This window comes from Pelodiscus sinensis, chromosome 1 (genome assembly GCF_052426305.1).
Source record: "Pelodiscus sinensis isolate ZL-2025 chromosome 1, ASM5242630v1, whole genome shotgun sequence".
In the NCBI taxonomy this organism is placed as follows: Eukaryota; Metazoa; Chordata; order Testudines; family Trionychidae; genus Pelodiscus; species Pelodiscus sinensis.
Window position 1 is genome coordinate 72,680,393 of NC_143052.1, and position 25,915 is coordinate 72,706,307.

General features: G+C 38.1%; 1 protein-coding gene across 8 annotated transcripts in view; it reads right to left on the bottom strand.

Moving 5' to 3' along the window:
• Positions 1 to 25,915, bottom strand: part of PPP1R12A (protein phosphatase 1 regulatory subunit 12A) — a 177,693-nt gene that overhangs the window by 19,863 nt on the left and 131,915 nt on the right. For 7 of the 8 annotated variants that reach the window (XM_075932351.2, XM_075932358.2, XM_006118485.5 and 4 more), the window contains 8 exons: positions 24,184 to 24,351; positions 23,573 to 23,749; positions 15,099 to 15,189; positions 11,297 to 11,494; positions 10,939 to 11,110; positions 9,082 to 9,200; positions 6,888 to 6,953; positions 1,786 to 1,802 (listed from right to left, as the gene is read on the bottom strand). In XM_075932351.2, the coding sequence (XP_075788466.2) occupies positions 1,786 to 1,802; positions 6,888 to 6,953; positions 9,082 to 9,200; positions 10,939 to 11,110; positions 11,297 to 11,494; positions 15,099 to 15,189; positions 23,573 to 23,749; positions 24,184 to 24,351 (1,008 nt within the window). The remainder of the gene's footprint in view (positions 1 to 1,785; positions 1,803 to 6,887; positions 6,954 to 9,081; positions 9,201 to 10,938; positions 11,111 to 11,296; positions 11,495 to 15,098; positions 15,190 to 23,572; positions 23,750 to 24,183; positions 24,352 to 25,915) is intronic. The other variant, XM_075932387.2, reaches the window with a different exon arrangement.

Genomic DNA, 25,915 nt, shown 5'->3' on the forward strand with positions numbered 1-25,915 from the left:
ACAGTTTTACTGGAAGACGTCAGGGAATTCTTAAAGATATTATTTGTGAGTTTAACTACATTACCAGAAGTGGCAAGGCTCCTTTTACAGAGGCTTCTTTTATTCTATGTTAGTTATTGAAGTGCAACAGATATTAAAAAAAAAAAAGCTTTAAAAGAACCTGACCAAAAATCTGTTCCCCTTCCCAATGCTCAGCTTGCATGGTTCTGCTGTTTATACTCTCATTTAACACAGAGGTTTCTAGCACAGACAGGACCTGATTTCTTAATTATTTTTTTTAAAGCAAATTGCTTTTTTTTATTTTTAAATAAATTTTTCATTTTTTCCTTTGCTGGTTTCTTTTAAGAGAGTCAAGTGTAAATATTACAAAAATCATGAACTATGAAGTATTACTTTCTTTAGATTAAATGCTCCAAATGAATTAATTTATTGGCATTTTCAGGTTATTACTGATGTTCACTGACTCTGCATTTCAGGTCTATTAAATGCAATCTATTTTACTTTCCACTGAGTGCTACACTGTGGAAGGCTCCATATTCAGTATTGACCCACTGATCAAGAGCACTGGCATTAGCTTGTCAGATGCTTAATCATATTCACATACATTCACAGGTTTTGTACATGGATAACTTCTAGACATGCACATTATTAGGGTGAGGAATGCAGGATTTGTTTCTCTGACAGGCAAACTCCATTTCTAGCTGACACAGTCAAGACAGATGAGAGGAGCCTGGACTAATCAGACCAAAATTTTAAACTACAAGCTGAGCCTCAAATCCATAACTCTGTGATTTGGTAAGACTAGAGAGCCCCGCTTGGCCAAGTTCAGAGAGCAACTGGTGGGTTGCGGGGAGCGCAAACCCAGCCGGGGCTGCAGTCAGTTGGGCATGCAGACTAAGCCTGAGCCATGGGAGTGGGGAGAATGCAACCCACCCAGGGCTGGAAGCAGCAGGGCTGGCCCTGTCCAAGGCTGGCATTGCGGGGGACACAGCCCTGGCCAGGCCTGGCATAAGCAGATGGGCGAGGGGCGCTGGAGGTGGTGGGGAGTGCAGCCCGAGCCGGGAGCAGAGCCTACAGCTGGGCAGGGAGACTTGACCTCCCCTTGTCCGGCAAGCTCTGTGATCTGGGACCATTCAGGTCCACAAGGGAGGTTTGACTGGCAGTAAACATGAATGCATTGTTTATTTAGGCGCTACGTACCACACTTCAATACTTTCAGTAGAGTTTTTCCCTGGGAGCCTCCTATTCCACCAAGATTTAGGGCAAGATTTTGAAAAAAAACTTAACATCTTATCGAACACATCATCCAGACCTTATGTCTAAAAATTTAGGACAAGATTTTCCAAAGTGACTAACAGTTCAGGTTTTCATTGTGAGAAATCTTCAAGAATTCTCATTTTCAGACAAAGTAGCACTCTCTCAGAGCACATCTAGACTACCCTTGGCTTCCGAAAGAAGATATGCAAATTCAGTGCAAATTTGCATATCTTCTTCCGATCCCTTTTTCGGAAGAGGTTTTTTCGGGGAAAAAGCAGCCTAGATGGGGTTTTTCATGCAAATCTCTCCCTTTTTCAAAAAAAACCCTTATTCCTCAAAAAATGAGGTTTACAGGGTTTTTTCGAAAAGGGGGTTTTGCGCAAAAACCCCCATCTAGGCTGCTTCCCCCCCGAAAAAACTTCTTCTGAAAAAGGGATCGGTAAGTAAATTGGTAAGTAAAAAAAGAATATGAATCAAAAGGTTTCTGTTTTATAAATAAATGATGATTTGTTTAAATCAAATACATACCTTGACATGCTATCACTCTGGAAAAAGAAAAAAATATTAGGGTAAATTGATATTTGTACATTCATTAAACAAAAATATTCCACACATCTGTGAACAAATATAGCATGGCAGAGCTGTGTTAAAGCACAGGAGAAAGCTGAATGCTATTCAACCATACATGATCTGAAAACCATGTATAGTACAGCTTCACATTTTGTTATGGCTAACAAAAAACACAAACACAAAAAATGTGCTAACATCTCTTTGCCAGAAAAATATTTTGTCAAGAATAGTTAGTACAAACTCATTAAAAGACTTAGCATTTAATGTAATCTGAAACATAGAATAGTTTTAGAAATATGTACATTCCTCAGTTTCTCTGTCATTTGGCAAAATTATTTAGTAAGACATATGGATTTTGTCCTCCTACAATCCTCTTCCTCTCACCCTATTTTTTTAAATGGAGATCAGTATTTTAAGAGTTCAACTGTCTGAGTTAGGGATGTTAAATATCAGTTAATTGAATAGTTGAGTAACCTCATGAATTCTTATTGGTTAGTCGACTATTCTGTAGTCCCTGGGGCAGGGCTAGCAGCCAGTGCACTCCGGCCTCACTCCCAAGGAGCCCCCTGCCACTCTACAAAGCATGGGGTACCAGGCATGAGCTGGTCTGTGAGGGGAGCCAATTTAAAAACCAGCTCCTCTTGCGGACTGGACTGGCTGCCTAATACCCCGAGCTGCTGCCTCTGACAAGAGGCAGCAGCAGCATGGAGTAGCAGTAGCTGCAGTCTAGGGGGGGGATCTGAGTTCCTGGACCTGGCATGAGCCAGGACTGAGCCAGTCTGCCTGCCTGCCCAACTCCTAATATACTTTAAATGCAGAGCCGCAGCAGGAGTAGGTCCTGGACCAATCACAAGCCAAGATTTAGTGGAGCTGTTGCCAGCCTGCTAAAAAATTTACTGGCAAGGGGCAGGGAGGGAAATGTGTGTAGTCTATTACATTAACCTATGGGCTTTTGCTTATCGGTTAATCGACTACACTACATCCCTAGTCTGAGTCACCACAATCATCCTGAACAACAGTCAGTGGCAAGATATTACCATTACAGGTTGTACATCTGTAATCTGAGACTCTCTTGGCCATGGATGCTGCTGTCTTAGAGAGCTCCGGCAACTGGGAGTGGGAGTCTGCTGAGAGTCCAGCGGCCAGGAGCCAGGCTACGCCAGGAGCTCAGTTGGATAGGAAGCTCAGAGTCCCAGCCAGTGTCAGGAGCACAGCCAGGCCAGTAGCAGAGGCGCTGGTGGTCGGGAGTCCTGCCAGGGCCACGCTAACAGTTAGGAGGGGAGCCACGACCAGCAGGGGAACTTCCTCTGGTCCAGCAAACTCCCTCGTTTGAGACTGCTTAGGTCCCAAGGGCACCCGACCATGGAGATCCAACCTATGCTATTATTTAAATAGGGTGGAACTGGGTCACGAATATCAACTGCCTCCCCAAGAATATGAAGCAAAATGAAACTTTTGTACATTGCTACTTGTTTTACAATCATATACAAGAGTAATTTAATAGGTCTCCAAATCAGAGGAGTTTGCAGACAACAGAAAGTCTCACAGGTTGAGTGAAGAATGGAATTTAGTTAAAGTTAATTATACGATGCTTTTAAGAATTACAAAATGCCCTGTAAAACTTGTAGTTCACCATTATTTTCCCTTTGAATGATAATTGCATAGTTTTATAAATGCCGGCTCTTTCTAGTGCCTATAATATCACCTGCACGTTCTCAGCAATGTTCATCTGCTAGGTGCACTTAAGAATTGATTTTGGTTTTTCACATGTCTACAGTATATGGACGAATTTCTGAAAGAGCTGGTTTGGTTTTTTGTCCTACAGGGAACTAAAAAAATCCAAATATCTCCTTTTTCGTCTTCTAAGTTCCTTCATTACAGGCGTACTATTAAACAGTGCTAGTAACTCTACTCCTACTAAATTCAACAGTAATGCTCCTGTTAGTTTCAATGGGAGTGAAATTAGGCTATTTTTAAGACTCCTTTTTTTCCTGAGAGATTTTAAATTGTGCTTCATGAGAAAGACACTGGAATTGTTTTTAAGCAAGAAGCTGCAACTTGAACACTGGATGGAGGTGAAACATGATGATCCATCTAAAATACCAGGCATTTAACTAGGTCCTATGGAGTTACAGGGCTCCCTACATAACCAATATCTCAATGGGAGTGAAATTAGGCTATTTTTAAGACTCCTTTTTTTCCTGAGAGATTTTAAATTGTGCTTCATGAGAAAGACACTGGAATTGTTTTTAAGCAAGAAGCTGCAACTTGAACACTGGATGGAGGTAAAACATGATGATCCATCTAAAATACCAGGCATTTAACTAGGTCCTATGGAGTTACAGGGCTCCCTACATAACCAATATCTCAGGGTAGACCCTGCAGCCTGCTCCCAGGACTCAGCTTTCTTGGAATCCTCTGATCCCACACCCCAGCAATGGAGCTATAAAGGGTACCGGGAGGGTGGGCAAGGCTTTGGTCTGCAAGAATTCTGGCCTTCATTTCTCCTCATAAGCAGAAGATCTAGGAGCTGTACCTTTTAACTTTTATCTTCGCTGGCCACAGATGCAATAACTACACATTTATCTCTTATAAACTAATATATTTTAATATTAGCATGCCAGATTCTATTTGTTAACCCAGCTGCATCTCCATAATTCTGCGAGGGAATCCCCGCTCCCTCAACCCTGTGTCAAAATGGCCTAAGAAAAAATCCTTCCTAATCCTGTATCTTCAGCAAGAAACACTACATTCTGGAAACAGTCCCCTGTCTAAAACTACAAAGAGGGAGTGGTGTAGCTGAAGGAGGCAAGGAGCTCCTGAAGCCTAAGGAAAAAAGTTTCAGTTATTTGGAGAGCCGCGGGAAGAAAAATTAGTTCGTACTTCTCCTAAGCTTACAAGCAGGATGCAAGAACCTAAAGGAAAAGCAGGGGTTCAACTTTGGCATCTTCAGGAATACACACTCTCTCACTACCTTCTGGAGATACCACACCATTTTTTCTAATCCAGTTAAAACCCCACCCACTCAAAACATTTCAGGAGGAGGGAACATTTCTCAGGCTATGGCTACACTGCCACTTTTTTGCAGAAGAGGACATGCAAATCACGCTCGCATTTGCATATCTTCTTCCGATTCTTTTTGCAGAAGAGGTTTTGCTGATAAAAAGCCCCATGCAGATGGGGCCATTTGTTGGAAAAAAAACCCCTCTTTCGCAAAATCCCTTATTCCTCAAAAATTGAGGTTACATGATCGGCACGATCGGAACATTTCCCCTCCATTCAGGAAGGAGACTCAATTTACAACTAGTTCTCTTACAACTCTGATGCTGGAATCTGCTTTTCTGGAGGCAGCACCTTAACCGTGCATCTGACGAATAATAGTTTATAGCCCAATTAGCTCCCCCCCCCCCCCCCCCTCGTATGACATATTCCTTTTCCTTTCTTACAAATTATTATTTTCTTCCCTTGTTGGGATTCTCTTCATGCTGGTGTCTGTTTCTCAATTTTCTTACACTACGTGGCTACTGTATTGTGGACAATGCTGAAGTGATTCAACTGGAGGTAGCATCATTTGGAAAAGCAAGAACTTAGCTCATCATTTTTTCTCTGATGGACAATGAGCATGGTGTTCAACTAGTCTAGACCTGGGTAAAAATGAGGTTCTGGACAACATTTAGCAGTGGTAGAGTGTGTAGTTCATTCGAAAATTAATTAATGAACTCTCTCAAATTACTGCCATCCACTCTGCCCTCACCTTTTGGAGTCTAACCAACATATCTCTTGGGCTAGATGGACCTTTGGTCTGACCCAGTACAGCCATTCTTATGTTTTATGTTCTTATCATCAGATTAATGAAAAAGTTTAGTTGTCGACACACAAGGTTTACTAAAACTTTTACATAAAGAATTTACTACTATAAATAAAGTTGATTTACTACTATATTACTTTAGTTTTACATTCATATAATTCTTTTGAAATTACCACAATTATATATCAGAATACAATTCCTCAGAAAGTAGTATGGAAGGAATAAGTAATGCTCAGTGTAGCAACAAGAATGAATAATTAGAGACCTGAGGGCAACAAAGAATCTGCACTGGAGACTGATGGAAAGGAAATATGAACACACAGTCCATTAGGCTTATAGAAAAGACACAAGAGAGGAGAAAAAAAAAGAGGGAAGAATGAATCATTTAACCAAAACTAAGTTTAGACTTATACAAACACAACAAGAAGGAAAATATTAAAAATTTGGACTCTAAAATAAGCCTGAGTCTCTAGCGTGTTACCCTATGTTTCGGTAATCAGTAACGTATTCTTTTGTGCCAAAAAATGGCATAATTTAAGATGTGACAGTTCCCTCCCCCCTCACACATTCTAGATTTCAAAGCTTTCTTCCATTGCAACAAGATTGTTTTAATTTCCCTGATTATACTTTCTTGAAGACTATTAATCTTGTACTGGTGTTTTCTAGAAATTCATTTCTCACATGAAGAATTTAATAAAGCTTCCCTGTACTATTACCACCACAGTTATTGGTTACCTCTCGTTTATGTATTCTTAAAGAAAAAATAGAAGACTCAAAATTAGTGCAACAATAGTCACAGCATATTATTTCTCCAGAAAAACAGAATAGATGAAGCTAACGGTGTGACGAGGCAGAAATAAGAACTCCCTCAACTACACTACTGTCACACTGACCTAAGCATCAGTTAGAAATTATATCAACACTTAAAACAAATTCTAATTACCTGTACGTAGAAGGCAAGAAAGTGGGAGGCAATACTGAGCAAACTGCAACCATTAAAGTATATTAAAAACTGTCATTGGAGTCTATAGTTCATGTATAGGCTAAAAGACATCTTTCACACAAAAACTGTAAAGGAACTGGTACCGAAACACATCAACAAGTCATGAATCAGAAAGTACTCATAAGAGCTATGTATACCTCATAAGATGTGTTCCTTTAACTGAACCTAACTGCAATGAAAGAAAGTTTAAAATAGCATAATACAATCTCTCAAGAGATCACAACTGAATTAACAATATCCAACAATTACCTGAGTTTCTTTCTTATTTGTTCCTTCTTCTGAATCAGACTGATGTTCCTGTTCATTTTCATCACTCTAGAGAAAATAGAAATAAAAATAGTAAACGCTATTGGAAATGCTATTGAGATTTTTTTTTTAACATTTTATATTTCTAACATCTAAATCCAAGAGAGGGCTGGGTTTACATTACTGATGTAACCTGCATTGCTCAGGGCATGAAAAAGCTTCCCCTCTGAGCAACAAGTTACAGCAATTTAAGGACTGTCCACACCGGTGCTATGTCAGCAGGGGTCACTCTCCCACCGACATAAGTTCTGCCTCTGGCGGAGGTGGAGTAGTTATGCCAGTGGGAGAGTGCTCTCGTCAGAGTGCAGTATTTCCCCCAGCTGCAATATGGTGGCATAACAGTACTGATGAAGAAAGTGGGATTATACAGTTGACATAAGGAAATGCTTGCTTTTGCAAGTGACATTTAAACCCTTATTTTTAGAAACAAAAGGAAAAGGCAACCAATCCCATCATTGGGAGTGTAGGCCTTCTTGTTAATCTGAGCAGAATTCACTTTTTTCTTAATTACTTTCAATTATAAATACATAATAATTTGCAGAGGACAGAATAATGGATCTATTTCTCACAAATAAAGTATGTGGATTAAGGGGGAGGGAATTTTGTTTTAAATTGATCATCACTACTTATGTTTCTCAACTGTGAAACTCCTCCTTCGTGTCAATGTTGTCTGGCACCCGAACAGCTGAATATAAAAATACTGATACTTGCCCATTAGACACTTGTTCAACTGCAGAAAAGACTGAACTTTTTATTTTTGTGGTGCAAGTATTCTAAAATTGAGATACATTAGGTCAGAAGAGTTTTTCAAACATCACAAATAACCCTGGGACAGTGACTAAGGTCAGAGCTCTTTTCTCTGGACTATCTTTGTAGGCTGGATAGGGGAAGGACGTTTGTTTTATATGCCAGTTCCCTCACTCCTTTGAAAAAGCTTGTGCGATTGTTTTGAAATCATGATAGGAACTCCAGGATAGAATGCGTTTATCGGGATCTTGTGAATTTTACCCTCAATTGCTTTTCTTTCTTATTCTTACACAGTGCAGAAGGCTTACTATTGTTATTATTTATATTACAGTAATACTTGATGTCTCAACTCACTGTGTTAGGCACTGTACAAATAACAGTAAGGGATAGAAATTATTTGTTTTTCACCTATTAAGCCTACCCAGACTCTTAGGATACTTTATATTTATCTTTTGACACGATGAATATTAACCATTTATTCCAACACTTTGTTTTAGCCAGTTTCTAACCCATACCAATATTTTACACCTCTTAGATCATGACTTCAGATTTCTTAAATGCCTCTAACAACAGACATCTTTGTCAAAGGCTTCCAGAAAGTACAAATATATGTCATGTCAACTGGCTTTCTTCAATCTACCACTTGGTCAGAGAATTCTACATTAAAGGATGAATGATTTTGGTCTACAAAAGCTGTTTTGATTTGTCCCTATTGTATTATGAACATCTATTTGTTTTGGAATTCTTTTTCATTATAATAATTTGATATGCAGACTGTGTAAAATGTTCTTATCCTTCAAAATAAGGTGTTTTCTAAAGGAATGATCTATATTCCCCCCCAGTTCAGATGTGGCTAAAAACTGCACCTAAGTTACTGCTGCTTCCATGTTTACTTGCATGCTTAACACATGAACTCCAGTAGATGTATATAGAAACACAGTAACTGATCAAGCACAACAGGCCTAGCAGTTTAAACAACTGCTGTGGCCATTTATGCAAAAGGAATAACCACCTATACAGTGGTCCCCTCATTCTATAAAGAATGTCATCTATCGGTCATCTAATTCTATGTATTAATAGTTTAAATGGCTTGGGAAGAAATCCCAGACAATATAGACCTCAATAATCCATACTACCCAACTATGCCAATATACTTTATATACAGAAAAACCTTACAAGCAAGATTGGTATTATTTTTGGAAGAACCCCCTAACCCAGGCATAACAGAATCCATTTCTTAATTATTTGTTTCCTGGGTTTTCCAGCCAGAAAGAATAATTAAATCATATAACGATATGCTCTTCCCTATCATTTGAATGTGATCATTCAATATGAATTCTAAATGCTGTAAAAGTGAAGCATGTTTTAGTTGCTTTAGCAGTTTCCTCACATCTTGAGTCCAAAAGGAAACGCCTGTAGATCTTCGTTTTTCTCTTGGTCGCCGCCTTTCTCTTATTGATTTTGTCTGTGATTTATCTTCTTCCTTTTCTTCTTCTTTTTTCCGGCCTTCTGTTAAGAACATTTTAAAAATAGAACACAAATAATGTGATCTTCTGTAATATATAACTGAATTTTAATCTTAGATGCTGGAGCAAGAAATTCTCTACTCAGTTTTATAAATTATGTGGTAATACATCTACTCAGAACACAATTGTAAAATATTGTTATAAATACCATTAAAGTGGTTTTGTAAGTATTTTGTACTTCCCAACTGCTTTCTGTATGATTCTCCCTCAGACACATAATGAAAATATTTCAATACAATAATAATACTTCTGACAATGATCTAGAGCAGGGTGGAGAACCTTTCTTGGGTTGGGGCCATTGAACCACAGAAAAAAAATCAGTCAAGGGCTACACACAAGTGAGAAAGAAAAACAAAAAAACCCACCCCTCACCAATGTGTAATTCCACAATGCTAGGGGGAACCCCGAGCCTCAGGAGCTTGAACCAGGCAAGCTGGGGGCTGCATCCGGCCCCTGGGCCTGAAGTTAAAGGTTTGTTCTAAGATTTAGGCTTTAAAAACTTCTGTCTGTTTTATTATAGGGACATCTTACATGAGAAAAACAAGCATAAATATGACCAGGCTGCATCTTCCTTAACATAAATATTTCTTTAGTTATAGCATCAAGAATTCAATGCAATTGACTTATTTTCATTTAAACTTTCACTAAAAGAAATCTTTCTTTTTAGGAGAATGTACTGAAGTTTCCTGGATTTCAATGAGATTATTCTAAGCATTTCCTTCTTCCTTAATAGAAATTCAGTTTCGGTTAACCATTGGCCTTGCTAACAAATTCTCTCACTTTTTAAGTTCTGATTTTTCACTTCACACATGCTTTCAGCAACTTGCATAACAATAATAATTAATCAGGGTTGCACAAACAAAACATTTACTTCCTCTAATGTATTTTTATCAATTCCTTTACCCTTTTATTACTACAACAAATCATACACATCCAGGCATAGACATCATATTAAGTCCTACATTAACTTACTTCAGTATCTCCAGTGTTCAGTTTTAAAATAAACCCCTTATAAGGTGAATGAAGGATGAAATAGAAGAAAAAAAATATTCAAGGTAAAAGCATCCCTTAGCTTTGATTTTGGCTTCCTTGAACATTGATCAGTATCCTATTCTTCCCACCAATCTTATTCACAAAATCTGAACATAACACCTGCATATGAGAATCCTCTTAATTCAAACATTTACAAAGTGCAAGAATGAGCCTTTAGAATTGCAACATATTATGAAAATTCAACCCAAATTCAGGATCACTTCACAATAGAGAGAAATAAAGTATTCTGCATCGGGAAGCACCATTTGAAGACAGTAGCTAGTGACTGCTTCAGAAGCTAACGATCCTAGGGAAGCAGTGACACACAAAGCGGCCTTAAGCAATCCCTTACCTCACAACACATGCAGTTTAAGACATTCTGGAGAGATAAAAGATCTTCTAATAAATAAGTGTATGTCTGCACAGCACCCTTCAAATGATGTTATTTCAAAATAGCTTATTTTGTAATTTGGCGCTGTCTACACAGCACCACATTTCAAAACAACTCATTATTCCAAAATGCCCCTTAACTCTTGTGGAATGAGAGCTTCCAGGAAATAAACTTCAAAATAATGAGTTGCTTCAATAGACGTGGAATAGATATTCTGGGATACTTCTGCTATCCCAAAATAGCTCCGCAGTGTAGACATACCATAAGGAAATAAAAAGGTCAAAACATACAATCCTACCTCTCTCATTTTCTTTCGTTCCACTCCTTGGATAAGCAGAAGTTATACCTATAAGGCTGTTTGGTCTGTTTAGCTGACTTGAAGTAGAAAGCGAACTAGTGGAGGTGGAAAGTGAAGAGGATGTTGAAGTAGTTGTAGTTGTAGTTGAAACTGGCCTATAGCGATGGTAAGGCTGTTCAGCAAAAGAACAGTAAATATCAATTTCCAAAAATTAAAGGACACAGATAAAAATACCCATGATACAGGATATTAATAGACATTTAAATAAGAAACTTAAGACTCTTATAATTTTAGTACTACCAAACAAAAATTAAGATTTATGCCAATTATGCCACTTAGAAGGAAGAGCCCAAGATACCTCCTCAAGAGTTCTGGAATATTTTTGTCTGTAGTCATCATCTTTCGTTTCTGATTCCTTCTTTTCTTCCTGTTTTTCTTTGTCTTGCTTTTCCTTCTCCTCCTTCTCTTTTTCTTCACTCTCTTGTTCTCTGGTTCGTGTAGGACGACTTCTTCCTATAGTTTTTTCAGCTTCTTGAAGATCAGTCAAAGTTACCCCCTGTAGAAAAAAAGCAAGCAAAAAGCAAAATTTCAATAGAGGTTACTCAGTTTTTACTACTGCTGATGAACGCTCTATAAACTCCTTCTGCACATAATAGCTTCTGTACCTAATAACTGGGAGATAGCTAATGTGACACCAATATTTAAAGAAGGCTCTAGAGGTGATCCTGGCAATTACAGAGTCTAACGTCAGTACTGGGCAAATTAGCTGAAACCACAGTAAAGAATAAAATGGTCAGACTCATAGATGAACATAATTTGTTGGGGGAAAAGTATACATGATTTCTGTGAAGGGAAATCATGCCTTACAAATCTACTAGAGTTCTTTGAGGGGGTCAACAAACATGTGGACAAGAGGGATCCAGTAGATACAATGTACTTAGATTTCCAGAAAGCCTTTGACAAGGTCCTTCAAAGACTCTTAAGTAAAGTATTTTGTCATAGGAAAAGAGGGAAAGTCCTCTCACGGACTGATAGCAGTTTACAAAACTCCCTCCCACCCAAAAAAACCCAGGAAACAAAGGGTAGGAATAAATACTAAGTTTCCAGAATGGAGAGGGGTAACTAGTGGTGTCCCCCAAGGATCCGTACTGGGATCAATCCTATTCAACTTATTTATAAAAATGATCTGGAGAAAAGGGTAAACAGTGAGGTGGCAAAATTTGCAGATGATACTAAACTGCTCGAGATAGTTAAGACCAAAGCAAACTGTGGAGAGCTTGAAAAAAAAAAATCTCACCAAACTAAGTGACTGGACAACAAAACAGGAAATGAAATTTAATGTTGATAAATGTAAAGTAATGCACATTGGAAAAAATAATCTCAACGATACATATAATATGATGGGGACTAATTTAGCTATAACTAGTCAAGAAAGATCTTCAAGTCATTGTGGATAGCTCTCTGAAAACATCCACTCAATGTGCAGTGGGAGTCAAAAAAAAGCAAACAATGTTAAGAATAATTAAAAAAGGAATAGAGAATAAGAGAACATCTTATTGCCTCTATATAAAACCCTGGTATGCGCACACCATGAATATTGTGTCCAGATGGGGTGACTTCATCTCAAAAAAGAAATATTGGCATTGGAAAAGGTTCAGACAAGAGCAACAAAAATGATTAGGGGTTTGGAACAAGTCCCATATAGAGAGAGATTAAAAAGACTTGGACTTTTCATCTTAGAAAAGAGGACTAAGGGGGAATATGATAGACATCTATAAAATCATGGCTGGTATGGAAAAAGTGAATAAAGAAAAGTTATTTACTTGTTCCCAACACATAAGAACTACGTATCACCAAAATTAAATTAATAGATAGCAGGTTTAAAGTAAAGGGAAGATTTCCTTCACACATCACATGGTCAGCCTGTTGAACTCTTTACCAGAGGAGATTGTGAAGACCAGGACTTTAACAGGGTTCAAGAAAGAACTGGATACATTCATGGAGGTTAGGTCCATTAATGGTGATTAGCCAGGATGGGTTGGAAAGGTGTCCCTAGCCTCTGTCAAAGGCTAAGAATGAGTGATGGGAGACGGATTGCTTGAAGATTCCCTGTTCTGTTCACTCCCTCTGGGGGCATCTGGCATTGGCCACTGTCAGAAGGTAGGATACTGGGATAGATGGACCTTTGGTCTGACTCAGTATGGCTGTTCTTATGTTCTTCTAAAATAGTTGTGAAATGTTTAACTCTGGAGTTTGCAATTAATAAAACTTACTCTTCATTCTGTACTCACAGCATGTGCCTTCTAAACTACAGATCAAAAAAGGCTGATTCTGCAATATGATTTTCAATGGGACATTAGACTCCTAAATCACATAGTAACTTTTGAAAATCCCACTGTATTATAAACATTATTAATATTTTAGAAAGTTTATAAAAATATAGCAGTATTTATATTGACTAATGATCATATCACAGGACTTGAATTTAAGAAGCACTGAGCCTTCAGATTTTCCACTGACTACAACTGCAATTGTGAGTTCACAGTACATCTGAAAAAAAAATCATGCCTGGAGCACTAATACACTTACATTACCTCTTAGTGCTCTCTGCTAGGGATGTAGAAGTGTAACTGAGTACACAATTAACCAGTGAGCCCAGGCTCATCAGTTAACTGTCACTTTTAATGCAGGCTCATGGTATGAACAGAGAGCTGGCTTAAAAACTGTCTCTCTGTGTGCACCACCTCCTGTGTGTAACCACTGAAATTTTCAAGAAAGGGTATGGACAGACTTGTGGTAGAGTAATTGTGATAGTTTCTTCAATTTTCAGATTCTCTTGACATTAGTCATTCTGATTGTAGGTTCGGTTTTAGATTAAAAAGTGCAATTATTTATTTATTCCACTCAGATTAAGTTAGAGCAACCTTGCTCAATTATTTCCATCTGTCAGAAGACTAACATAGGTGGATGGAGCCATTTTTTGGTGTTTCTATTGCTATTTATTGAGTGGATTCAGATGCAATTGTGGACAATTGCTCCTTTGCCTCCTCATATCTATCTCTTTCACATTTGGTATGGCTAATGCATTGGAACAGGTATACTAGGGACTATGAGATTTTAGCAATTAGGTGAGCTGAAACTATTCTTTGCAAAAGACGTACATAAAACTCCAGCGCATTCTTAGATCTTGGGTTGGTCCTGCATATTCAAAGAGCACTGCCCCTCTTCCCATCTACAGCTAGACAGACAAGTTTGAACTTCTCTCTTGGATATGCATCACACCATAGGTACCCAGGTCTGTCACCTCAATAACACAATCAGGAACTGAAGCAAATATAATATGCCAGACTTGCTTCTTGAATAGTGTTTCAAGCCTGGAGCATATCACACTGTGTTTTAGATAATACAATGGCTACCAGTAAGTTTCCTTGTGAAATTTAAAGTGTTGGCTTTAAAGGTTTAAGTAGGTTTGGACCCAGTTACCTGGGCATATTATATTGTCGCAGTTGAGATCCATAGCTGACACCACCTTGCTGTGTAAGAGGAAGGAGTTTTCAGGAAGACACTCTGGCTATGTCTAGACTTCAAGCCTCTTTCTAAAGAGGCTTTTTCAAAAGATACTTTCGAAAAAGCAAACCCCTTTTTTTGAAAGAGAGCACCCAGGCAGTCTGAATACTCTCTTTCAAAAAAGCACAGTTTGCATTACATAGCGCCTTTTTTCAAAAGAGTACTTCTGAAAAAAGGCGTTCTTCCTCATAAAACAAGGTTTTCTGTGGTCGAAAAAACTGCCACGTTCTTTCGATTTACTTTCAAAGGAACGCAGCAGCAGTCTAGACACAGGGGAAGTTTTTTTTGAAAAAAAGGCAACTTTTTTCAAAAAAACCCATGCAGGCTAGACACATTCTCTGTGGGGAAACCTCTGCTTGACAAGGCTCCTACTTTCTCCCAAATATTTTGGGAGAAAGAGGTTTAAAATTTAGACAGGAATTATTGTTTATAGTGTGGGTTACTTTATCTGCTGATATATACAGAGTTTATCCTGGGGAGAATAGTCATTGTATTTGAAGTTTTACTGTGAAAACATTATTATGGAGTTTGGCACCTATTTGTGTATTCATAAATGAAAAAACAAACACAAAAAAACAACATCAAAACTGTACCTGTGTGGATCTTCTGGACTGTCTTGCTTGCCTGGATCTAGCTTTTCTTTGGGACTCGGACTCTTCATCCCGAACAGGAGTGAGGTATGATCTAAAGAGTAAAAGTAAAATATTTAATAATCACTATTTTTGCACAATGCATTAAATGGTTAAGAAATGATCATTAGCAATGTGAAATGATTGAAAACCAATGCAATTGTAAGAAAACCAAAATTAAAATATATATAATGTAATTAAATGCATAAATCTGTCTCTGAAATGCAAGAAATATAGAATTTGCATTCAATAAATGTTAAAGATTAACTGGTAAATAAGTATTATACAGAATTATATTACCAGAATGCACTACTGATCTAGACTATATCCTTACCAATTTTCTTACTTAAAATAAATTCATTCTGCCATTTACTCTCAACACTTTCTGAAACTAATTTGGTACTCTACGAGTCTTCCAAAACAAGCATAGAGTACTTCAGAGATACAGCGTGTAGGAAATGTATGAGTGACTATGAAGCTTTGACATGCATTTTATATGCCTATTAATGTAAAGAATATGTCTATTACCAAAAAAAAAAAAAAAAAAAAAAAAAAAAAAGCGCTCTACTATGCTATTATCCCAAAGTACTAAAAACAGAGTAAGTGACTGCTCAGTAAACACATGTGGAAACTTTCAGAAACAAACCATACTTAACACTGGCTGGGTGGCATGTTACTAAGCAAATCTATTTCATATACAATTACCATTCCCGTAACTTTAATCATAAGAACATACGAATGGCTATACTGGGCTAGACCAAAGGTCCATCTAGCCCAGTATCTTGTGTGTCGACAGTGGCCAGTGCCAGGTGCCCCGGAGGCGGTGGACTGAAGACAATGATCAAAGCAAGTTTTAAACCTGCTACCCATTAATTTCATTTGGTGTCCTCTAGTTCTTATATTATGGGAACAAGTAAATCACTTTTCTTTATTCACCCTCTCCACACCACTCATGATAGTATATACCTCTATCATATCCCCCCCCTCAGTCTCCTCTTTTCTAAACTGAAAAGTCCCAGTCTCTAACTTCTCCTCATATAGGACCCATTCCAAACCCCTAATCATTTTAGTTTCTCTTTTCTGAACCTTTTCTAATGCAAAAATATATTTTTTGAGGAGAGACCACCACATCTGTATGCAGTATTCAAGATGTGGGTATACTATAGTTTTATATAAAGGTAGTAAGGTATTCTTCATCTTATTTTTTTATCCCTTTTTTAATAATTCCTAGCACCCATTTGCTTTTTTTGATTGCCGCTGCACACTGCGTGGACTTTTTCAGAGAACTATCCACGATAACTCCAAGATCTCTTTCCTTATTAGCTGTAGCTAAATTAGCCCCCATCATATTGTATGTTTAGTTGGGGTTATTTTTTCCAATGTGCATTACTTTACACTTATCCACATGAAATTTCATTTGCCATTTTGTTGCCCAATCATTCAGTGTACTCTGAATATACCTAGGTTTGTGAAATATTGTCAATTTCAGTATTACAGGTTTGCAGTCATTTTATAAAAGCAAAATCATACTAACATCTAGAATAGTGGACTTCTCAGTTATAGATTTTTAGCCATATTGACAAGCAAAACTAACACAGAACACTTGGCCTCATCAACCGCCCCCCCCCCCCCAAAAAAGTCCATGACAATTGAAATTCCCAAGTAGTTTTACAAGACCAGATCTAAAACTAGCACTACTCTCTAACTCTGGGGGAAAGAGAATAATGTTTTCTGAATTATTTTCATGAGCAATTCTGTTTACACATAAATCTGAGAGCTCTATCATAAATTATTATATGAATTCTGCATTTGAGGCTTCAACTTTAAGATATGAAGAACAATCTTGAGCCCAGCATTCCATGCATCTGTGTGACATGGCTCTTACGTGGATTTCATACCCTACAAAAGAGGACAGGACAGTTTGTACAGAAGCAGATTCTCGTAACCCACCCCTTCTTTTCCCTTAGCCAGTACATGTACAGCCCACTGTGCATTACCATACAGGGAACTCTGCACATAGGTAGGACCCAATATATGGATGCTTCTTCCTCCTTTTCACTAGCTCTGATTGTGTAAGAGTTCTCAGGCTATCAAGAGGGTCCCAAAAGATTATGTCCAATGTACAGGGAGATCTCTCTGCAGGTGTACATTATGCCAACGCTTGGCCCCTTTCAACAGAAGTCCTTTGTATGGGTGGCTTGTTTCAGTGCTCTCTCAATCCTGCCATTCCAGCTGCTTGAATAACCCAAAGTCGGTTGGCTGTTTAGTGCAAATTAGTGCGGGCAGCTCAGCACAAATTAATTCAGCTCTCAAAGCTGCTCTAGCTTGTGAGAGGGACTGGCTAAAGCTTCCACAATCACAGCACAGAAGTGCCAAAATCTGAAGTAATTTCCTCCCTGCACTGTATGGATCCTTGTGCTGAACTATGTTCTGACACATGGATTAGCTGGGCCCAGGGTTCATGCTCCCTGCATTCCCCTCTACTAGAAGCATCTTCCTATCTGTTTTATGCAACAGAACAGTATCATTTCAACTACAAGTGAGGCCACCTCAGCTTTGGACACAGGATTTTGCCCCTTATCTATAAAACTAAAATGATCCCATTAAGGATCTTAATGGAACTGTTGCTTTTCTAATACAGGATAATAAATCAAGTCTTCAATGTATAATTCTGATATTTAAAAGTTTCAAGCATATTTTAATTTGGGGAAAAAAGCAGAAAAGAAGTCAAACATAAGATCCTGAAACAAAGTTCTATTCAAAAATTATATAACCTGCACTCCAAGTCTGAGGACAACAAACTGCAGTTCTGAACAATTTTGGGTCTCAAAACTGACTGGTTTACCAATTTTTTACAGTAGTGGCTTAGATACTATCATATTCTCTGATGTTGTCGACAACATGGTAGGTTATGTTTTATTAGCTTTTTTTTAAACAACATATTTTTTAATGATAGAAATATTCCTTTATATTTGGGAGACCACTCGACAAACATAATTCAAAACAGCTCTTGAAGTCAATTTGAAAATACTAAAATTATTCAATAATGTTTTCAGGGGATATTCTATCTTTTTTTTAAAAAAAAAAACAAATAATTGCACAAACTAATACTGGATCATCATATTCTACCTCTACCAGACAGATTAAAAATGAAAAGACAAAATTTGCCATTATATAGACAAACATAGGTAGTTTCTATTTTAATATGTTCACTGGTAGGAGTCAACTATAGCAAGAAAACCACAGGTTAGACCTCCCTGGTCCAGCACCCTTGGAGCCTGAGCTGTCCCAAACCAGGGAATTTTCTAGACCAGGAAGGTCAGTGATCCTGTGTTGGCTACCCGCTTCCAAGCTCCTCTCCCTGGGGCTCCCTGCCCTGCCCCCTCTAATGCTGACCCGAGCAGGAGCTCCTTACGCCGCTGCCCACTGGTTGCCTCAGCCTCCCTTGGGGCTCTCAGCCTTGACTGCCTAGCTGCTGCGGCCCCACTATCACAGGGTGTGTCCTGGAAGAGGCTTCTCTGCTACCCTGCTGCTTTGCTATAGCTGGCCCCACTGTGGCCAGGGATTTACTGGCAGGGCCGCCCACCTCCGCCAGCTTTGCTTCAATCAGGACATTCTCAGCCAATGCTGCCCAGTTACTCTGGCTGCACTACCACTGGGGGGTTTCCCGGGGTTCTGGCAGGAGCCGCCTGGCCGCCTGTGGTCCTGCTGCTGCCAGAGGTTCCTTTGCTGGGCCTCCCACCACCAGCAGTCCCTCTGCAGATGGGGGTTCTTCAGCTGGGGCCTGGAGAACTGATGCCCAACTGATGCCGAGGATTCCCCTGCTGGGGCGGAGGCTCCCCAGCCATGCCTGGTCCCATTGACATCAGGAGTTCTCCAGCCAGGTCAGGGGTTTCCCAGCCACTGCTGGTCCAGTCTAAGCTCCCTAGCTCCCACATTGTCTCCTACTGCCGCCTCCAGTGCTCTTTGGTCAAGTAACAGCCGTGACACTGATGGACCAAGGATGTTGCCGGACAAGAGAGTCCCAGATTTGGGAGGTTCAACCTGTAGCATTTACATTGTGTTTTAGCATGAGTTAGCACTCCAAACTGCCCTATTTACACTAGGATTTTAACATTACTAGTTAATATTTTAAAAACATTTCTCCCCTACCAGCGTACATATGATTTAATAACTTTTAAAACTGTGTTAGCAGGCTATACTCTATTCTGGGCTTCCCTTGGCTTAGACCAATGAGCTAACAACATCTGATCCCATGATGTAGTGCTTCTAAACTACATCATAGGATCAGAGAATCTTTAGAACTGGAAAGGACCTCGAGAGATCATCAAGTTCAGTCCCCTACCTTCACGACAGGACCAAGCACCATCTAGATCAATCCTGATAGATGTTCCTCTAACCTGCTCTTAAATATCTCCAGAGATGGAGATCCCACAACCACCCTAGGCAATTTATTCCAGTGTTTAACCACCCTGACAGTTAGGAAGTTTTTCCTAATGTTCAACCTAAACCTCCCTTGCTGCAATTTAAACCCATTGCTTCTTGTCCTGTCAAGGAGAACAATTTTTCTCCTTCCTCCTTATGACACCCTTTTAGATACCTGAAAACACAAGACTTCAAAGAGAAGCCTCTGAACTGTCATTCATGCTTAAATTTGACACTTTATGAATGGACCTTAACAAAGGTGCTAAATATCTTACCCATTAAAAAGATAGCTTCCCCAATTATCACCGCTAATATCATTCTCTCAGACATTAACCTCTCCCCCCATGCCTCCTCTGTTCTAAAATCTGATTTGTCTATTTTATAAGTGTTCACTTTTTTTGATTGTATCCCTTTGGTATATATGGTCATGCCAATTTTCTTCCACAATTTGATCTGAGGAAATGGGTCTGGCCCGCAAAAGCTCATCACCTAATAAACATCTTGTTAGTCTTTAAAGTGCTGCATAGTCCTGTCTTGTTTTAGCAAGACCAGACTAACATGGCTACATCTCTATTACTATTGTACATCTAAGGGTAACTCTTGCCCATGCTCAGCTTATCAAGCAATCCAAATATTTCTGTATCAGTTACCCATCATCTTCATTATTTTCCGTTTCCCCAATCTTTGTGTTATCTGCAAACTTCATCAATTATGTTAAATTTTCTTTATTGATGAAAATGTCAAATATCATTGGGCTATGAACTAATCCCTTTGGAATCCCTCTAGAAACACACTATTTACAGTTCTACTTTGAAACCTATTAACAGTTAGCCTATTTTTAATTAATTTAATATGTGCCATGATGATTTTGCATCTTTCTAATGTCTTAAATCAAACTATCACGCAGTTCCAAGTAAAATGTCCTTAGAGAAGTCTTAAGTGTACTACATTAACCCTCATTTTTAATCAACCAAACTTGTAATCTCACAAAAAAGCAGTATGAAATTTGACAAGAAGTATGTCCATAAACCCATGCCGACTGGCATTAATTACATTAACCTCCTCTAAACAAATTCTGTATCAGCTACTCATTATTTTGTCCAAAGTGATGTCAGATTGGCAGGCCTATAATTACTTGGATTACCCTGTTTACTATTATAATATTGGTACAACATTAGCTTTCTTCTGGTCCTCTGTAACTTCCCCAGTGTTCCAAGAGTTCTCAAAGTCAACATTAACAGTCCAGAGCACTTTGTGGACAACTCATTTAGAACACTTGGAAGCAAATCATCCCCCTGCTGATTTAAAAATATCTAACTTTGCTAGCTCCTGTTTAACATCCTTCTGAGTTATTATTGGAATGGAAAGTATTTCCTCATCATGACAGAATACCTCTTCTGGCTTTTCCCTAAATAAAAAATAGAAAAATCTGCTATACATTTCTGATTTTTTTATGGTATTACTGATAGTTCTATCATTTCCATCTAGTAAAGTATTATCGTAAGGATTCTTTTTGTTCCTAATATAATTAAGTAACTCTTGAAGAGAAATATATGGCTAGCAGAATTATGTCCTTTTTTGCATTCCTGATTTATTTTTTAAATGTTCCTAGCTTCTAGTATATATTAATTGCTCTGAGCTTTTCTTTAGTTCCATTTTCTTTCATTTCCACAAGAGGCTAGTGTAATGTGTCTGTTTTTGTTTTTAAACAAGCACAGCCTTGTTTCACAACTGTGAATTTTTGGTCATCTAGTATAATGTTTTCAAACAATTGTCAGTTATCATTGACTGTTTTGTTTAAATTTTCCCCTAGCTGATCTGGCTCATAACTGCTTTTTTTTTTTTAATTTACAAAGTTCTTCTTTTAAGGCACTTCATACACACACACTCTACAGGACTGGACTTGAATGTTTCGCACATCACAAAACCAAAATAATCATTTTGCACCTTTATTTATGTCACTTTGAAAGTGGTTTAAGCTAAACCAGAAAAAAAACCACTTTTACAACTGGCCAGGAGTATTCAGACAGGGAGCTACATTAGTATAATTATACCTATGTAATTTTACCTGTAGATATACCTATAGTCTAGACTAAGCCCTAAAGTCTATGATTACTATACTGGTATTTATCAGTGCTAATATACCTAAAACAAAAAAACCTCCCATACCACTAGAATCTTTTTTAGAGGCTTATAATTTTGTGTGCAAAAAGGTGCTACAGATGAAAATTGCATTAAGATTTCTTGGTTGGGCCATATTTTTGTTTCACTCTCCTCTATTTCCTTCTCAATCTTTTACAGATGAACACTCACTTCTTCAACTTGCCTCAAAATGCATTGTTTAGGCACTAGACTAGCTCCGAGTGGGATTACTTTTCAAGTAAGATTTTGCAGACATTTTGACTATCAATATGAATCAAGTCTCTTTAATGAACTACTAATATAAAATGTGTGCTTTTTTAAAATATTCAACAAACTATGCACTATACATACAATCAATACTTTTCATTTAAAACAGTTTTATTTTGCACCAAACCTTTTTGCCAGTATATACTCAAAATCAAGGAAATTCAGTCCATTTGCAAAAAATCTAACAGTGGATATTGTGATCTTACGTAACACACATGCAATACCTAGACACGCTAGTGAGAGTGAATGACCGAGTGACAGCCTTAACTATGAATTTCCTTGCTTTTGTCAGTTTGTAACAGTCTTTTAGTGGTTACGGGAACAGTAAATTTAAGCTACTGAGAATAGAATTTTTTCTTTGAGCAATACTGACATATTTTACATTGCTTACATTTGCTTATATGACACCCGGCCTGCAGCAACCATGCTACTTTGGTAGTAACCACTACATGCAAAGTAGTGGTTACTACCAAAACGGCTTATGAGCCACATTATTCCCCCAGATGCCTCCAATGTCAGAGTGGGAAAGACACATTAAAAATTGCTCTAAGTTTAGATCACAAAATTAGCATGTCTGCCTTGTAGTATCTTCTAGCATAGTAACCCCACCTGTTGTGAATGATAACCACTACATTAGCAACTATACAGCTTGATTTTTTAATTTTCCCTGAGCCTTTTATTTTTCAAAGCAAAAGTAACACATGATTACTAAATAATAATTACTAAATAAACACTGAGGTATTGTCTACACTACAGGCTATGTGAGTATTACTTATGTTACTCAAAGGTGTGAATAAGCCATTCCCTGAGCAACTTAAATTACACCAATCCAAACTCTCACAGCTATCTACACTGTGGACAGCGCTATGTTGGTGGAAGAGCTACTCTTTCTTGAGGAGGTGGTTTTAATATGCTGACAGGAAAAATCTCTCCCAGCAGCAGACAGCATCTTCACCAGACATGATACAGCAGCACAACTGCATTCTACACTCTCAACCTGGGCAGACAGGCTGATGTGGGCTAGCAAGCTCATGTTACCATGCTACAAATACAAGTAGACAATGAAGCTTGGGCTATACACTGGACTCCAAAACCTAAAGCGAGGTATGGACTTCAGAGCCCACGCTACAACTTCAAAGCTCCGTCTAACAGCTATTTTTAGTGCTGCATGCAAGCCTAAGTTTATTGATCTGAGCTGAGACAATTCTGCAGATGGTATAGACATCCCAAAGAATGTTTGGGTCAAAATTCTGTATCTCTATGCAATCTGACATACACAAAAATATAAACCTGCAAGTAACCTATACCAAAAAGCAAGATTATTAATTAAGGCCGAAACAAAATAGAAGTAACATGAAAACCTAACTCAATATTCTCATTAGTTGTAGGATATTTTGTGAGATTCTTCGGAAGTTTCTCAAAACATGTTCTGGAGGGTTAATGAAATTTGTAGCATGTTGATAGTCTCAGTACAGTTAGTAAATGGATGCGTATTGCTTCATTCACTGTACTAGATGATCGATGATTAACTACTGCACTTTTTTCTAAATAAGAAAATGACTATATTGTGCAACAGTGCCATTGCTTGCAGGACTTGTACACACCTCCGTCTCTCCCTGACCTCTGACGTTGAGGACACAGTGCCAGAAGTAGTTGTAGTCATGGTTGTGGTAGTAGCTGTAGCATTTACAACAGATGGTGCAACAGGAACGGTCACTGCTGTAGGAACACTGTCTTTTTCTCTCTCAGTACTATCATCAGCCCACAAACGATTTGAGGTACTATAGCATCACAAGCAGCAACACAAAAAAAAGAGAAAAGGAAACAGCTAAACAATGAAAGCACTTACTAAACAGCTGAAAACACGTAAGTTGAGGGATGGATTTTTTTAAAAGAACAAATGGAAAAATGTCTTTGCTATGAAAGATGAAGCTCACCTGGAGCCATTAGATAAATTCAAAATTAAACAGTTAACTGTTTAAACTTTTAATATTCTTTACCCTTCTAGCATTCAATTTATTCTTTTATAGACATGCATAGCTGCCACTTTATAGCGAAAGCCATCCACAATTATTTTAAGCCAAATTGTATGTATTTAAACAAATTTAACAGGAAAATGAAAAAAATCCAGAGCCCTATGACCTACTGAACAAAAAAAGCATGCACATACATAAGCACATAGTAGATATGACACACAGTGTGTTGATATCCTTACCTGCTTTGTACACCTGCTGAAGTAGAACCCGTTGTAATCTTTGTAGTGGTGTTTGTGCTGGAAAGCAAGTTTTTCTGAATACCAGCTGAAGAGGTAATTGTTGGTGCTGACGTAGTACTTGGAACATGAGAACTAATCAAGTCATCTTGTCTTTTACCAAAGGAGCCACTGTGGACAAGAGATATTTACACAGAGTGTTTGTACCATTTATATTCACACAAAGATGTCAAAGCTACAGTGTGACTAAGTAAAACAAGTGACTGCATCTCAGTCTTATTTTGGGCAAAAGGAACATTCCCAAATTGGAATTAAGTTTTCAGTTCCCTTGACTCAGACCTTCTTTCAGCCTCTGATGCTATAATCTTATAGTCCTCCTTAATCCCAGATTTTTTTTCTGCTACTCCCCATTATCACTCCATAAACTTACCTATATATAGTATCATTTCAACTGCTATGCCAAAGTCCTCATTATCATCTTCAGTGCCTCATTCAACTATTGCTTCACTCATCTCAACAGATTCTCCAATATCCACATACACAAATGCCAGCAACTTCCTCAGCTATTCAAATTTGTTGCCTTTGTTTTAAAGCTCAGTGGATTTGCTCCATCCTAGCTCAGAAACATTATGCTACTCTGACTAACACTCCCCTTTGCATCTCCATTTTTCAAGGTGTAGAGAAGGAAGGAAGGAAGGAAGGAAGGAAGGAAGGAAGAAAACCTAAAGGTTCCCACACTACTGACTCTACTTCTCACTCTGCATAGCAGAGTTGAAAGTACTGTAAGCAGATATGCTTTTTCTGTGCCTGAACTTAGTAGCTGCAGAGACTCATGAGCTGTAAAAGACTGTCACAACACTACTACAAAAAAGCAGAAACCATGTTGTTGGCTTTGCCATCACTGGATTTTTTTATTCTTCTATTGTGGTTAAATTTGCTTCTATTGTGGTTAAAGTTGATTTTCCAACAACTTAGAATGTACACACGTACAGCATCATACTATACTTTGTTTGCCAGGGAACAGAGTCTATTATTTCTATCCCCTCCTATTTATCCCTTCTCCCACTGGAACAAGTGCTTCAGCCTTTCTTTTTAAAGCCAGCAATAATATCAAAACATGATAATGAACCTAAGCCAGCACATTATATTCTTGTAACCCACATTCACCACCCTTATGTTTAAAATTATGTTCTTAGGTAAGGGGTTATGCCTTACTTATTCTCTATGGAGCTTACTTTCAGCGCTAGATAGATTAATACAGACTATTACAACAATATATGGTTAACCTTTTTTAAACATACTACAGATAAATAATAGTGAACAAATTAAATTTGCTGGTATATATGAAATAAGTCACCTAAATCTGAAGTTAAATTGGTTTCAGAGTTAGCTACCTTACCACTGAATTATACCCAAGGAAGTCTGAGCTGCTACATTAATAAGGTATGCCTAAAAGAGATGACAATTAAACATGTAAGTATTCAATGATAGAGCAGACGGGATACATTTTTCAACAGTGCCTAAATGACTTGGGAGGACATGTTTAGTTATTAAAGGTGAGTTAAGCTCTTTAGAGCTTAAGCCTCACTGAAAGTCAATGGTGCCTAAACCACTGTTGAAAACAGGAATTTGATGCTTTTGAAAATGTTACACTATTTGTGTTACCATAGGGTAAGAAAAAAGAGATATAGAAAGTGCTACATGAATAGGTAAGATATAAAAAATGACTGACTGC